The sequence below is a fragment of the Babesia microti genome, chromosome III, assembly GCF_000691945.2.
Source record: "Babesia microti strain RI chromosome III, complete genome".
Taxonomy (NCBI): domain Eukaryota; phylum Apicomplexa; class Aconoidasida; order Piroplasmida; family Babesiidae; genus Babesia; species Babesia microti.
In genome coordinates, this window is record NC_027207.2 from 958,256 (window position 1) to 973,933 (window position 15,678).

The window sequence follows — 15,678 nt, forward strand, 5'->3', positions numbered from 1 at the left end:
GATAGCCACACAATCCGACTAACACAACCGCGGGTTAGCCTCTTGTCGATGGATTATGGGTTATGTATGCATATAACAACTTGTTATTGGCAGTTACATATCTAGCATTAATATCTTGTGTAAATGGTGCCTATGAACGTTCTTTTAGGGGCCGATGGAAGGTGGCACAGAGTATAAATCAGCGCAAAGTTGATCAGATATTATCGCAATACACATTAGATCCGACACATATTGATGAATTTAAGCAGAAACTTTTTTCTAATTTTATGAGTTTTCAATTTGGCAATTATAATGAAGTTCTTAAGACCGATTTGACAGGTTTATTAGAGCATAAGGGCGGAGTTTGGGAATATTCGCCTTCATGGATGTCCTACATCAAAAATGATACCAATAAACCCATCGGTATATTAAAATTCGAGAATTACTACAAGACTGTGCATAACGGTAAATTCTTGCATTTTGCAATATATTACCAGATAGACATATACAAGGGTATTTAGGTGATTATGTAGGCAAATATAATTTTGGCGGTGGAAGTGCCGTACCTAGCAGGCTTGGAGGCCAAGTCTGGTTGTCTATGCATCCAATTTGGCCTACTATGCAGTTTAGGATCGGAACTTTTACACTGGAACCAGATGTGGGCAGGTTGCTATATGATCAAGCAACAGGACCCCTATCTGAACATTTAAAGCGGAGGCACAGGTCGAAGGAAATATAGACTTTTAATTCCGCATATATAAACTATTTTAATCCACTGTAAATTTTCAATAAAAATTACATAAGCATACGACTAGATGCCAGCCAAGTTACCCAGTCGTGCCAATGCCGATGGCAATGTCGATGCCTTGTCAGTTTCTCCTTGCCTCCAGCGTTTTAGTATGCGGATTTGCTCGTTAAACTGATTACTAATGTCCTTCAATTCGCTAGCATGATTTCTTAATTCCATCACTATGCCAAACTATATCACGCATTACTTACATCGTCACTGGCGTTTATATTATTGTCGGTAAGCCTGTCTTTTTCTGTGTAAATGTGACATTTAGTGAATAATTTTAGTATCCTAGTCCGTATATCTTCGATCCTATCAGCTGTTATCTGTTGGAATCCGAAGGCCTTAGTGATGCAAGCATTACGTTTGTAAATGATACATGGCCACGGGAGAGTAGCTCCTCTATAACCGCTAAATGAGTGGAAAACATTGGAAGAGAGTGTTTAATTTGACTAAATATGACAATATTCCTAAGAAAATCATGAGAAAATGACATTGACGCCCTTTCTCCCTTTTCCAGTATCGTTACAATCTTATTGAACTCGCTAATCTGAATAAAACAACAGCTCACCACTGCACTGTCAAACCCCAGTCCCTTGCTGTCAAATATGTGCAATTTGTTAAAAACCTCATTTACTGACTCCTGCGTCTTGGCTATATCGCTATTATTTGATAATTCATCATCTTCCCATCTGCTTACGATAGTCATTGAGTTGGCCGTATCCAAACATTCTTTTGCACTTTTATCAAGTTCCAGCTACATTACTGGCCTGCATACCTTCTTTTGCGTGAGATATGTTTCATAGTTTGATAGGTCAGAGCAAGTATTTCGCCTAAATAACAACACGCCAACTTGTAGCCATTGATGAGCAGGGCATCCATTAACAGCATAGGTGCAATGACATTTTTACAGTATCCGGAATCAATCGCAGCACTATCCCAATTGGCGGCCAACTCGCAGTATTTGAACTTGTACAAACACTCCTTACCGTTCCAGTTAGCGCCAGCAATGGCACTAGTAAGAGAAACACACGTATTGTACGATTCCTACGTGCAATTTAACCTACAACAATGGCACGACAATCTTCCAGATCCTCAGACTGGAATCGTTGCGGTCTATCTTTTACATTATCACTGGCTCCGCCTTTTACCATAATGAATGATTTGTCGCAAAAATTTTTGGAATCCACTATCTCACCGCTGCTACCCAACTCGATAATGTCACTTTCTACTATACGTCTGAACAGCGCCAATGCCGATTGACAAGTGGGCCCATAAACTCGCTCCACGAGTCTAATTGAACATATTTTATCGTATATCGGTTCAAAGCACCCATAGGTAGACGCCGCATTTCCACCTAAAACACTCTGGCCCAAACCGTAGGTAAGACTGCAATGTTCCGGAGGTGTGAATGTCAAAAGCTGGCCATTTATAATCTGGAAAATTTCACGCACATCTTCACACAGAGTTGTAATATCAGCTGTAAGTGAATATCCGGGTGCCAATACCAGAAGAAGGATTGGCAACATAACACCCAACCACCCCCCCTTGGACTACCGTCCCAACATAGGCACTGTAGCATGGACCACGACCATGACATAACCATGGACAAGAAAATTCTAGAAAAAAAATGAAAATTAAAATTTTCAAAAAAAATTTAAATAACCAAGTGCTACAACGGCAACAAGGCTCGTGGGTGTGATAGCACTTTAGCTCCAAAAACTCAAGTTATATACTGTGAGATGTGGCCCAATCATAAGTATAAGCGACTTCATTTTGAAATTGTTAAATCCTCAATTTGGGGCAGCCTCAGCTCATGGTCCAAGCCCTTGAAGCTGCCAGACCTCCTCTTCCCGTGGACCCCAACCCCGGAAGCGGCATTGACGCTCGGGTGCTTTTTGGTACTTCCTATCTTGCCATTCTGCCCTCCACGGGCGCCATTATTAACACCGCCACCCATACTGCCCATGCTATTTTTGTTATCGTTATGCTGCGCATTGCGTCCATGGTCGTGGTTGTGCTTTGTGGGTTTGGTCCGTTGGCCCTGCTGGGCTACTTCAGTGAAGACCTTCAGGTTCTGCTTGATATTACCCGGCTTCCTCCTTGGCCGATCGTCCAGTAAATGCTGCGTGGCGCGTTCTTCCGTCGCACTCACTTGCCTGTGATAGTCAGACTGTTTGGTATTGGGCAAAAATGCATCAGAGGCTGATTTGTTAATCTCAACACGATGGGTTTCTTTCTTCGGTCCAGTGGCAGGAACTGTATTCGATGCCGCGGGTTTGAAAGTTGTAAAACTAGCGGCCTGCTCTGCAGGCTTGTTGTAGCGCTTAGCGGAGCATCGCCTGGACAACTCACTTTGCAATTTTTTGCCATTGTGCCTAGAATTGGCGCCCTTAAGCCCATCATTGTTGCTGACATGATCGTGCATGGGTGCTTTGCCCTTCTTGTTTGTGCTGCCAGGAGCCCTGGTGCCACTGGCAGCCAAAAAAATATCATCATAATTGACCTCCCTGTTCACAGGATGCGTCATTTTAGAAATTTTCGGAGACGCCTCCTCCGAAATGGCATCCGTCGGAGCTGCATCCACAAAGCTGTATTTGAAATCAATTTGTGGAAAGGTGAATGAATCCAACTTCTCAAGCTCGGGTTTAATGACCGATCTTTCTTTGGCCCTCTCATTTGCCAGCATCTCCTGCGCTCGCATGTAGTTTCCGTATGCAAGATTCGAACTTATGTTGACTCTTTGGCCCACAGTAACTATGTTACCATACTGAGCGGCCAAGTGATGGCCTCCTACAATATCTTCCGCCTCCACCTGGTAACGCAACTCGCTCAACGCCTTGGCAGTTTCCCTGTGCAAATTTTTCTTCCAGTTGCTCTTCCTCAAATCCAAAACATCCTGCATAACGTACTTTATTCTTTTGGAGTAGACTTTTCTGCCCATTAATTCGGTCAGCCTGCCAAACCACATGTCCAGTGCAGGATTGTACGTAGATTGCTCGATGTAGTAGCCAGTTGTGTATATTAGCTGTAGAAAGCACTCAATAAAGTGCTCGAAAGGTTCTTCTCTGGATATAACTAGGTCTATGACGAGAGAATTTATTACTTTGAAGCCAAACATCTTGCGCAAAAATAGCTCCCCAATTATCTTGACAATGCCCAGCAACCTCTTCTTTAGCTTGTGTGACCCTGCGTCATCAGCAGTATATGGGCTTAGTTCTCTAGGCATACATTCGTACTCGTGTTGTATTTTACTTAGCAGGCAAGTGGAAAAGGAGAACTTTCCCTGGGCTTCAAAATGTGGCGCGCGCCACTTCAGAATTTGACAGAGATCAGCATACATTTCGCTCCAATCAGGTTCTATAACCGCTTTGTCCAACACCAAATTGGCGATAAGATTTAGTTCGCCAACCGAAGTTGTTTTTTCCACGAGTACTGCAATTTTATCAGCTATGGTCTCGAATTTTTCGATGGTGAGTTTGTTAAGCATGGAATTGACTTGTCTAGTGATGGCTTCCTCCCTAGAAATGCTTGGGTTTCTTTTTTGTGGAGGTATCCAGACCTTTTTTTCGCACATGGTACCCCTACTAGTCTCCTCTACGACGCCAGCTGCGCTGCCGTTATTAATTTTTTTGGAGAGTGAGTTGCGGGAAACAATTTGCGATATGGAGTTATTTTTTATATTTTTTACTGGGTCAAGTCGATTAGTGTGGGATGGAGTGTTATTTGACTGCGATGTGGCGGAAGGGACGGCGCCCTGCACCTCCGCCGGAGTTTGGACCTTAGTTCCGTGTGAAGCTGCTATGTCATTACTGGCTTCGAAATTTTGTTGGGATTTTTCAGAAAAAGCATGGTTCTCTCTCTTCAACTCCATCACTCAGTAGTGCAGTCCATTACAGCAGGTGGCTGCTAAGGTCCGCTATAAACGCCCGACAATTTACAGTCAGCATGGAACGGCACTATGACTTGATCGCCAATCTGGCAATCAAATGCTTAAATTAAAAATGAATTTCTTCTGTATGCATTCAATTCTGCCGTACTCTACATCCATACTTAGACTAATCATTATTACGCGTATAATTTACAGTTAGTGGTATACCCATCAATCAGAAGGGTAGATAACTCTATTTATACCATAAGTCCCGCGATAAGCACTAGCAAGAGCGACATGCCTGCTAGACCAGATCCACCATCGTCCCTTATCTCCACTGTAGTAGTGGGTTTACCGTCCTTTCCTTTGCAGGTACAGGAAGTGTAATCCAAATCTTCTACCAGTTTCTTTACTTCCTTCCATCTTTCATGGTCTATTACCCACAGGGACTGCATATAGCCGCTCTCCTTCATGTAGAAAAAGTTCTGTATGATGCGGGTCTTTTGGAACAGGTTGTTTCCCCTGCTGACGGCGGTGCAGACTGGGTTCAATATAACACCATCATCATCAATTGGGCAGATTAGACCAATTGGAGTGTTGTAAGTCTCCTTCTTATGAATATCATTGTACTTATTGATGAAGGAGTTTAGGTCCAAACTTTCTATGCTTCCCAAAGAAGGTTTTTTTGTCACAGTATTTTCCTTATTAGTGATTGTTTCATAGGAGGGATAATCGAGATGTATTTCAAGTTTGCCAATTTTGTGTATAATCGCTCTGAATTCCCCCATTACATCATTCCCCTCTGTAGTAGTTTCTATCTTTGTTTTCTCAGTCTCTTTGTCTGATTCTTCCAATGGTTCGGGAGTTTCCTCCTCATAGCCCAGATCTGCATCAACATCAGGGCCATTATCATTTAGCTTTTCAACATCATGGTTAGATTCATGCGATACGGGTTTGGCATTCGACTGATACTCTTGTATTTTGGGTTTTTGGTTTCGCTTCTCAATTATGTAGTGGGGAATGTCGGTAGATTTTTTTAGAGGGTAAAAGAAATATTTGCATTTAGTAACTTTTTTGTCAGAACGGTCCAGTTTGACGTTGTTGAAACCGCGGCCGCATATTCGAATACTGTCGACATTTGATAGGAAACTCAATTCGATGACTGTGGTAGTCGCCTCCTTTGAAAGATCATCTTCCGCCTTACACACATAAAAAAGTTGTGGACTTGAATCTACAACGGTGATATGATTTGCCGGCCTTGTTATCACCAAGTCATTGGACCCCCTTTGGGTATCTATACTAATTTTGTAATCAGTCATCCCAATTGTATCTCCTATGGGACCTTGGCTAGATGTATCAAGTGAATCCAAATTTGGGAAGGTATAGAATGCGTTAGAGGTTGTTACAGGTAGCAATTTGTAAGAAAAAGCCTTGCCAGTTGTGTTGATTGGGCAACTTATCCGTGTTGATATATTGGATGCCAATGCAGAAAGATATCTTACTTTACCCACCGTCGGCGGTTTGGCATTTTTGATATAATCAAAACCCAAAAGCACTCGAACCAATCTTTCACTGCCTCTTAGGCTAGTATCCAAGGGATCGCATGATAGGAATAATTCGTTCCTATCCCCAACGAATGATCCAAATTGGTTGTAGAAGAGGAGTGAATTATGTTTAGTCTTGAATCTTGTTAGACCTGTTGTTATTTCGCTTATCGATTTCTCTAGGAATTTGCCATCGTTGTCTTTAATGTACACGTGTGTTAGATCATTTGGGTATAATGTATCGCAGTTAATTTCTAAAGCTTCAGTTTGTTTCAATACTCTGGTGCATAAACTATTATTTTGTTCATACAGTGATGAATTGAATTCACATTTCCTGGTGGCACTTAAAAATATCAAATTTTCCTTTTCGACTGTAATCATGCCAGCAGAAATATCAGCCTGAGAATCACGGGAGGAATTCCAAAAATGAAGACTAATATTGGGGTTATATGTCGCACTATTAGCTGTATATAAAGATTTGAGTTTCACAAGTCGAGAACTTGGGCTTAGAATTGTGACTAAGTCGTTACCATATCCAATGGATGTAGTACCAGTGTCATACGATTCCATAATATTACTTGTATTGAATATAAACAAATCACTTTCCCCTGATACCACAACCACAGGATATTTGTCAAGGTCGGCCAAGCAGTGTACTATATCTTTGGTGCGAATTGTTGGAACGGATTCCGTCGAATCAGCAATTCTGGTGCATTTGGGCATGTAAGAATAAGAGGGAAATATGAGTTTAAGCCTATGAGTTTTAGCATAATCTTTAGGATCGTCTTCCAAGGCGTTACAGGTGAATTCATAAGGGATAACAATTGAATATAGTTTGTTTGATAAGTAAAGTTCCATCTCGACTCCCTTTGCAATTATACTATTTTCGCTAAGATATGTGCCTTTTTTAGATGATTCTGTAAATTTTTCAGTTCTATTATTGGATTCAAACTCTTTATAAGTTCTGCTGAAAGGGAAGACACTGAGATTGGAGTTTGGCCTATCGATGATAAATTCCTCATCAACCAACTTTCCTGGAATATCATGTAATCTGTAATCTAGAATTCCATAACAATAGATATGAAAATTGTAAAACGGTAGCATTTCCACTTCAATATCTATATTACGTCCATGCCACTGTAAGTAATTATTTCTCAAGGCTAAATTCTTTGCTATTTTGTAATTTAAAATATCTTTAACACAATTCCCTTCATATTCATCAAATGATATGCTTATTAACATAGATAACCTTTCATAATCTGTCATTGAATCATTTTCCGTTCCATCATTCTCGCAAACAAAGTTAACATCTTCTATATTCTTATTATGTTTGACATATTTTATCAAAAGAACATCTCCATTGTTTATAGTGTCTAATTTTTCAGATGTGACGCCATTTGGTAATTCTTCAATATAATATTTATCAATTCTAACTTTGCCATCCATATAAGATAAGTCTGTATAATGGTGGCCAGGCTTGCTAGGGTGGATTCTGCCATGAGAAGCTTTTGAGCTTGGGCATTTGATCATGGCATTTTCGCCGAGGAACAAATTTATCTTACATATCCTTAAATTTGCTTCTGGGACTCGATGGAATGTGCATATGTCAATAAGATCCAAGGGATTCTCACTGAAACCCTTGCCCACCCAACCATAATGCGATGACCACGAGTCATAGCCAGGTCCTGTAATGAATGTGGGCTCATTATAAACAGGATCTTCACCAGCAATCACTCCATACTGGCATATAATTACAAAGATTGCTGTCAATGTTGGAATATAATTCATCTTTCATACTATATCCAATTTCATATTGGTTGAGACATGATCTATTAATGGAAGGTTCAGACATATGTGACATTATCTTATCAATCCTCAAATATATAATCACAAACACAATCATAACACATCTAACTCTCTAATATTTCATCAACTTCCATATATCCTTCAAAAATATAATTCCCATCATTGGAGCATAAACACTATTATTGCCTATCAATCTAGCTCAATTGCTCAATCAAAATTTCATTCAATAAATTTAATTCAAAAGGGAATCATTCAAATCCGAAACTAGTTTGTTGGTATATCCTTATAAATTACACCATAATTGGTAGTAATAATTGTATTAAATTAACACATATTTGACGCTTTTGTAAATATTTGAGTTAAATTCTAAACCAAAGTGTATAAAACATCTGTGTTGCAGCATTTGGAGACAAAATATGAACATTTTGGACTATGATGCTGCGTTGCTATATGCCATCAACCCCGTCTCTATAAAACATAGATTTCGATGCCCTTATCTACATCATGGATGTTGGTAGGCAATAAGAACCATTAGTGTGGATATTTCATAATTGTATAACGTTATAATCTGTTTTATGGGCTAAATAAACTAGGGATATTACCTTCTTTTATTGTATGAGATATGTTTTTTTGTTTAAATATATGAGTAAACTCCCATAGCTAAATAAACATATCAGTTTACCTTTCCAGCAAGTTCAAATTTAGCTGTTTCCGTTACATTATCAATTTTTGGTGATCCAAAACATCTTTTTTGACATAAAATTGCAGGTTCATTTGTGACTCCCATACTTAACAATAATTTACAGCATATTTGACATGGTTTCTCCCTACAGATGCGATGATTTACATAACCAGATTCGTCTTTACTGCATTCATACTCATAAGTTGCTAAATTAGTATTGTTTTTTACAAAGTTTTGTAAAATCACAACGACATTGGTTTGGGGTAGTTCCATCACTGTCTAATAACATGTCATTTCTCAATATACACACAGAATCTAAATTCATATCGCGATACCTCCGCTCCTTTCCCTATCTAATACCTTCGCAAATTGTGAAAAGCATAAAATGCTTCCAATTGAAATAAATGGAACTGTTAAAACCGGCAATAGGGAACAATAAGGCATCAACTAACTACAAGTGTTTGTGATGTAGGAATCACACTTAATGCAAAAATTATATGCTAATTGTTGGATTGTACGCTCTTCTCAAATGCGATATCCAAATTATCTAATACTTCTGAATTAATTACAACAATTACTATTATGACCATCTCCCTTTCCAAATATATTTTCTTTGATATTAATTGAATGACGGGATAGTGCAATGTCTCTAAATGGATCTTTTAGACACCTACTTATATATGTAAACTTACTTGCAAAGGATTTGTGCCATTTCTATGGCATATCGATTATATGATACACCAGCGTAACGCCACATCACACTGAACCCCAACACATGTATGGTCTGAGCGGTCTCACATGGGCTATCGGTAGACGCTATTTTTTAACACATTTGAGAAACTTTAGCGTCAATATACGTAATGTAGCTATTGTTGCGCATGTTGATCATGGAAAGACCACATTGGTTGATCAATTGTTGAAATTTGGAGGGGAAAAAGTAAATGTCCAACGTACAATGGATTCTCTTGACCTTGAACGAGAAAGAGGCATCACAATTACTTCAAAAGTAACGAGAATTAATCACAAAGATACGATTTTTAATGTAAATTATTTGATAAATTTAGATTGTAGACACACCTGGGCATTCTGATTTTGGCGGAGAAGTGGAAAGAATCCTCTCCATGGTTGATGGAGTCTGCTTAATAGTTGATATTGTAGAAGGCCCTCGTACCCAAACTAAATTCGTTCTCAAAAAGGCATTATCTGTGAGCTATATCTCATTCAGAATCGAAACTCTAGAGCAATTGTGTTGATAAATAAATGTGATAGACCAAATGCTAAGAGTTTGCAAGATATAACAAATGAATTATTTGATTTATTTGTAGATGCAAATGCTACTGATGAGCAAATGGAATATCCTTTAATCTTTTCATCAGCAAAAAATGGTTGGTGTACTAGAAACTGGAATGATATTAAATTACAACAAGGAGGAGGTTAGTTGTATTTAATTCAGGATTTGAAAATCTTCTAAACGCTTTCTTAGAAACAATACCCTCTCCATTATCTGTAAAGCATAATGAACCATTCAAAATGCTTGTTACATTACTCGAGCATTCGGAATCTGCAGGTGTTTTAGTTACCGGAAAAATCTATGCAGGTACTATTGAAAAGGGCAACACATTATATGTAAAAGATTTGAATGGGAAGGTAATAAACATTTAAATTAGATTAAGGGCGATTGTGTTGTTAAAGACATATTTGTAGCAAAGGGTGCATCGAAGATAACGATAAATAAACCTAACCCTGGTGATATCATTACATTACATATACAAAAGGGGCAGTTACCCTCGGTCACAGATACTTTAATGTTAGATCAGAAATCTGAACCAGTGGAATCACCCAAATTGGATCCACCAGTGATGAGTGTAAATATATCAGTAAATACTTCTCCATTAGCAGGGAAGAAAAGTAAAAAGGTTTGTTACTTTTTAAATATATTTCCAAATAAATTATCACATATATTTATTTAGATGACATTCGCCGCTATTGGTGATAGACTTAAAAGGGAGGCATCAATTAATGCTGCCATACAAGTTTTTGAATCGGAGAAAAAAGATAGTTTTAAAGTTTGTGGTAGAGGAGAATTACAGATTGGAATTCTAATAGAAAATATGAGAAGGGAAGGGTTTGAAGTAAGTAAACAATCAGTCAGATGACAATATCTTCGCCTGATGTTGTATATCAAACTATTGAAGGAGTTAAATGTGAACCCTGGGGTAAAGTATGTAAATTTTTTATTTAGTACATAATAATAATCCCCAATGAATTATCTGCCGCTGCGATTGATAAAATGTCATCCAGAAAAGGAGAATTAGTTGAAATGACATCTGATGGGTCAAACTCAACCTTAATATTTCACATGCCCAGTGCCAACTTTGTGGGTATTAGATCGTTTCTAAGGGATATATCTAAAGGGTCTGCGATTTTTTTACCGGAATTTTTAGATTATAGGCCAGTTATGGAGAGGTTTAGGAGGGAAAGGAATGGAGTTTTGGTGGCATCGGCGCAGGGAATTGCGACTGCATTTTCATTAGAAGTAGCTCAAACAAAAGGAACTCTGTTCATTAATGAAGGGGAACCAGTTTATGAAGGTATGATAATTGGAGAATCGCAAAGTCTGAAGGATATGGATCTAAATGTAATTAAAGCTAAGCCCATTACTGGGATGAGATCTAAAATACACGTAATATGATCTAATGATGTAGGAAGAAACAGTAAAAATTGTTTGGAAACAACAAAATCTGGAATCATGTCTTGAATTTATCGCAGAAGATGAGGAGATAGAGGTTACACCTACTAGAATTGCCATGAGGAAGAAGGTTTTGAGCGCACATGAGAGGCGGCAGATTGCTAGGAAAAACAGGCAGTAGCATTTAATTTTGATTATTTATTAAACACATTTATTAGTTAATATTACACGGATATATATTAAGTATACAATCGAGTCTAATGTGTGAACTCCTCCCCATAGTGTCATGTATATTCCTAGGGTTTATACTAATGTGCATTTAAAAAACTTTATAATTGTGTCTAAAAGGTCTGAAGTTGTAGATAATACTCAAAAGTCATTGGTTAGATGGGCTCACAGCTTTGCTGCTCCGCCAAGTCCTAATTTGGACAGATTAAAACATGAAATAATCGAAAAGTTCCATCCAATTTGTTTCCAAATAAAAAGAGATTGCACATTTGGTACGCATTTGCATGATTCGCATTTTATGGTATTAAAAAATTGACTTAGGGTATCCTCTGTTCACCTTCATTTGAAGGTAAAACGTACAAAGAAATTAACTCTATGGTTGATAAAGTACTAGAATCTATAGGTAAAATTTATTTTATTTAGGGTTGAAAGGACGTGTTCGGCTCCATTGCCAGCCCCCTTCGAAGTTTAACGTAAGATTTTACTCACATCAGAAAATGTATAGACATACTAGGTGGAAATGGAATCTTGATAAGTGAAGTCGTTCAAAATTCAAATTGTATATTATTATCATTTGTTAAAGTGTCACTAGTTTAATTATCGTTTAAAAGCAACGTCAAAATTATACGGGGCTGTTACTGTGCATTTTAATTCTTGTAATTAGAAAAATGCAATAACCTTAATTATAGGGAATGTACCACTCATTACTAATGACGATGTATATATTAGAGATTCAATTACAGTGGAAATTGTCCAATAAGTAGTTATATTTTCTATATATTTATATCACTTACCTAGATTGGGGTCGTGGAGTTTGTTAATTTCACCAATCCTCAAGAGGCCATTAACAGATCCTTTGTCTAGTAGCACAAATAATAATATAATTGCCATCTAAATATAAATTATTATACCAGAAATCCATGTAAAAAAAAATATTTACGTTTAGTGATTAACGTTGGACGTATCAAGCAATAAAAATATGATAAAAGAGTATAACTGAGTGATTTGATCCCTTACATCGTTAAAGTTGTCACCAAAAGGAAATTTAAAATGGAATATAGTACATTTATGATATAATAACCATTGATCTAAATGTTTATATAATTACTGCTATAACCATTGTAGTGGCGAAATTTAATAACAATCCACATTCAACAAGTATTCCTGTTACATTTGAAATCAAATATTGATTTTTATACTGCAAAGGTACGTCTTTTGGACTATAATATACAATGTTTAAAACCTAAATTAGTCTAGATATACTGGAGGGAAATTTGGACCCCGCTGTTGATATATCTCATCCATATCACCATCACCATCTGGAATTACATATCTTTTGAGTGAATTCGCCCAAATATTCATTATTCTAACTGTCCAAATGCCTTAGATCTATTTAGAGAAAAACCAATGAAAAATGAATCTTGAAATTATAATTAATTCGCGCGAATAAATGGTGCAGCCAGGTATTTGAAATCTATTCAATAAACAACATGATATTATATTAATATGTATTCAACAATTGTATATAGTGAAAATTATTCATAGATCTACATATAATACATTTATCACATATGGCATAACTCTGGTGGCTTTGTAGGTTGATTGCGTCTGAAATTATAGTTTCTGAATATAATTAGTAGATATTATTAAATAAATGAATAAGTGTGTTTTTATTGATGTATTATTGGATAATATTTACTATATGACTGACTAATTAATTATTATAAAAATCTCATCAATTATTTGTCATAATAAATTAAACAAGTAAATGTCATTAGTGAAGTTACTTGGGTGACCAAATGATTATCGTTAATGTTGTTACGTGGGATATGCACTGATAACCTGAATAGTCTGTATCCTATTTTTACCAAGCATTGAACGAGGATCGTAGAGGCCGGGGATTGGTTTGAATTTGGATTCAACAAGCATTTCATTAATATTGCCTTTAAAGTATATTGCTGTTGGTATTGTAATAATTAGTATAAGTATAAAGATTATGAACCATCTAAACAATTTCCATGCTTTAGACACAGGTTTTTTCGATACATTTGCTTTATTAGACTTAAATATTCTGTTCCTCTTAATGCATCTCTTCTTACGTCTTTCAGATTTGAGCATACTTGACATTCTAGATCCTGCCCTAGAAAATGGCTTAGGGAAGTGAAGATACATTGTATTTGCACTCTTTCTCCTGCCACTTGACATTGACGTTCTAGACAGCCTAGCAGTTGCTATATCCCTTTCACTATTAGTTATAGGCATGGTGGCATTAAGATTACTATTTATAGATTCCCTTCTAGAATAGCATCTAGGATATGTTTTATACTTATTGATATATTCGTCGTTCGTGCCATCTGATTCTACTGAACTTTCTTTATAAGATTCTTCGTCAGAGTTATGGTACAGCCAATCGACAGTCCTTGAATTTGTGTTATTAGCCATACGAACGGAATTTAACCCGGAATTGGTTCCATCGTCGGTATCATTTCCATAATCATAATCCCATTTACTCATTTTGAAATATTTAATACAATTTAATTATATTTTATGAGCCTTTATTCAATATTTTACAATCTAGGTATCACTTTGTTTTAGGCTGACGAGGTTATCCAACTATATTCGTGTTGTATTCAAACTTAAGAAAACTATAGGTGTAAAAATTAACGATTATATACCGCTATTCTAAGCTGCCTGAAACAATTATTAATCTAGAGTGAAGAGGTTGGAGAAATAAAAATTAAATCTGAAAACGAGACAATTTGGAGACAAGATTAAGGATTGGGCAATAATCTACTATGCATCTCCAAATTACCAGAATTAAGATCTATCCCATCATTTACCATCATTTGAATAACCAGCGCTGCAATAACAATTAATGTACCAATCAACACTCTCACGGTAACCTGTTCACCCAGGAACATATATTCCAAAAATATCGTGAAACATGGCTGTATAGCTTGGAATAACGATACTCTAATGGGTCCAATGATTTTAACCCCCAATATTTGTATTTTCCAAGCAACATAAACCACCGATACAGCAGAATACACTATGCAACATGCTTGAACAACTACATAAAGTGAGTCTTACAAGTAATATAAAATAAGGATAACAAATTTCCAGATAGAAACTGATAAATCAACGAAATGGGGAGAGTCATACCAACTAGTATTAGTATTTGATATGTGTGCACCAATGACTTATCTAATTTAGAAGTTGCGATCTTTAGACCAATAACCTGAATAGCCTTAGCAATAGGGACGGATAATAGCAACAACACGCCTAAATAAAGTAAAACCTACCCACATTCGGATAAAATATATCCATAGAGACGAACAAACCCACTGCCGAAATTAAGATGCAGAAATATGTAACAAATGATACATCTTCAATGCCCAGCCATTGACCGAGTATTGCCGTTACGATGGGGACCGATGGTTGAATTACTCCTAAATTAATTGTATAAAAGAGTTAGGGCTATTAACTGAGCATACCAGCATTCCTGGCAAATGTGTATTTTAGAGCAATTTGCATGATAAGTTGCCTAAAAGCTCCTGCGATAGATGCAACGTAAATGGCAAAATTATCTTTGGGCATCAGGATTGGGAATAGATTAGTATCAGATTCTGTCATTACATTTGTCGACTAATTCATTTTGTAGCTTACAAACTCATTATCATCCACGTCACTGGAAAGCCCATTGCTCAGATCACCCTGATCAATCTTAGGTTCCTCATCTTCGAATTCTATAAAGTTGTCAATGTAATCAAATGGAACAAAAAACATTGATTTCTGTCCCTCATACTGTATTATTAGGCGATATGCAATAACCATGGATATTATAGAGCGAAAAATGATAAATTGTGACACCTCCCCTCCCTTTAAAAAAAAAATACGACAAACGACATAATTGGCTAATTTAAATTATCGTTACTTGCATACATTAACATTGAAAACAACACCAATATGTTTGTACGCCAAAATTTGCTGGCACCATATCCACCTCTCATATACAAACACCCACACCACACAGACACCGTGACGAAACAAAAGCACATAAAATTTGAATGCAGAAAAATTAGCACCGAT

At 37.0% G+C, this 15,678-nt stretch overlaps 11 protein-coding genes across 11 annotated transcripts; 3 read left to right on the forward strand and 8 right to left on the reverse strand.

The window, feature by feature from the left end:
* BMR1_03g02720 (hypothetical protein) lies at positions 63-718 on the forward strand (the record flags this gene model as incomplete). Its single annotated transcript, XM_012793701.1, has 2 exons — positions 63-492; positions 513-718. 2 exons carry the CDS (start codon positions 63-65, stop codon positions 716-718), a joined length of 636 nt encoding a protein of 211 aa, XP_012649155.1.
* BMR1_03g02725 (hypothetical protein) lies at positions 791-2,298 on the reverse strand (the record flags this gene model as incomplete). The annotated part of the gene is made up of 7 exons (XM_021482091.1): positions 791-958; positions 979-1,113; positions 1,134-1,319; positions 1,341-1,526; positions 1,548-1,602; positions 1,623-1,816; positions 1,837-2,298. The coding sequence occupies 7 exons, from the start codon at positions 2,296-2,298 to the stop codon at positions 791-793; spliced, it is 1,386 nt and encodes a 461-aa protein (XP_021338650.1).
* Positions 2,299-2,540: 242 nt separating this feature from the next.
* Positions 2,541-4,643, reverse strand: BMR1_03g02730 (Eukaryotic translation initiation factor 4G; the record flags this gene model as incomplete). Its single annotated transcript, XM_012793703.1, has 1 exon — positions 2,541-4,643. One exon carries the CDS (start codon positions 4,641-4,643, stop codon positions 2,541-2,543), a length of 2,103 nt encoding a protein of 700 aa, XP_012649157.1.
* Positions 4,644-4,897: 254 nt separating this feature from the next.
* BMR1_03g02735 (BmGPI15, Sexual stage antigen, Pfam s48/45) lies at positions 4,898-7,972 on the reverse strand (the record flags this gene model as incomplete). Its single annotated transcript, XM_021482092.1, has 1 exon — positions 4,898-7,972. One exon carries the CDS (start codon positions 7,970-7,972, stop codon positions 4,898-4,900), a length of 3,075 nt encoding a protein of 1,024 aa, XP_021337223.1.
* BMR1_03g02740 (hypothetical protein) lies at positions 8,536-9,116 on the reverse strand (the record flags this gene model as incomplete). The annotated part of the gene is made up of 5 exons (XM_021482093.1): positions 8,536-8,570; positions 8,593-8,650; positions 8,673-8,878; positions 8,901-8,987; positions 9,008-9,116. The coding sequence occupies 5 exons, from the start codon at positions 9,114-9,116 to the stop codon at positions 8,536-8,538; spliced, it is 495 nt and encodes a 164-aa protein (XP_021338651.1).
* A 56-nt stretch (positions 9,117-9,172) lies between these two features.
* BMR1_03g02745 (mitochondrial ATP synthase F1, epsilon subunit, putative) lies at positions 9,173-9,429 on the reverse strand (the record flags this gene model as incomplete). The annotated part of the gene is made up of 3 exons (XM_012793706.1): positions 9,173-9,228; positions 9,251-9,342; positions 9,365-9,429. 3 exons carry the CDS (start codon positions 9,427-9,429, stop codon positions 9,173-9,175), a joined length of 213 nt encoding a protein of 70 aa, XP_012649160.1.
* BMR1_03g02750 (Elongation factor Tu GTP binding domain) lies at positions 9,448-11,542 on the forward strand (the record flags this gene model as incomplete). The annotated part of the gene is made up of 9 exons (XM_012793707.2): positions 9,448-9,714; positions 9,737-9,877; positions 9,898-10,105; positions 10,126-10,319; positions 10,340-10,588; positions 10,643-10,804; positions 10,825-10,893; positions 10,915-11,355; positions 11,378-11,542. The coding sequence occupies 9 exons, from the start codon at positions 9,448-9,450 to the stop codon at positions 11,540-11,542; spliced, it is 1,896 nt and encodes a 631-aa protein (XP_012649161.2).
* On the forward strand, positions 11,648-12,128 carry BMR1_03g02755 (conserved Plasmodium protein, unknown function; the record flags this gene model as incomplete). The annotated part of the gene is made up of 4 exons (XM_021482096.1): positions 11,648-11,890; positions 11,911-11,992; positions 12,013-12,062; positions 12,084-12,128. 4 exons carry the CDS (start codon positions 11,648-11,650, stop codon positions 12,126-12,128), a joined length of 420 nt encoding a protein of 139 aa, XP_021338652.1.
* BMR1_03g02756 (hypothetical protein) lies at positions 12,212-12,480 on the reverse strand (the record flags this gene model as incomplete). Its single annotated transcript, XM_021482097.1, has 3 exons — positions 12,212-12,267; positions 12,288-12,362; positions 12,384-12,480. 3 exons carry the CDS (start codon positions 12,478-12,480, stop codon positions 12,212-12,214), a joined length of 228 nt encoding a protein of 75 aa, XP_021338653.1.
* A 927-nt stretch (positions 12,481-13,407) lies between these two features.
* On the reverse strand, positions 13,408-14,103 carry BMR1_03g02760 (hypothetical protein; the record flags this gene model as incomplete). Its single annotated transcript, XM_012793709.1, has 1 exon — positions 13,408-14,103. The coding sequence occupies one exon, from the start codon at positions 14,101-14,103 to the stop codon at positions 13,408-13,410; it is 696 nt and encodes a 231-aa protein (XP_012649163.1).
* BMR1_03g02765 (drug/metabolite exporter, drug/metabolite transporter) lies at positions 14,361-15,539 on the reverse strand (the record flags this gene model as incomplete). The annotated part of the gene is made up of 6 exons (XM_021482098.1): positions 14,361-14,659; positions 14,680-14,871; positions 14,892-15,038; positions 15,084-15,234; positions 15,256-15,503; positions 15,524-15,539. The coding sequence occupies 6 exons, from the start codon at positions 15,537-15,539 to the stop codon at positions 14,361-14,363; spliced, it is 1,053 nt and encodes a 350-aa protein (XP_021338654.1).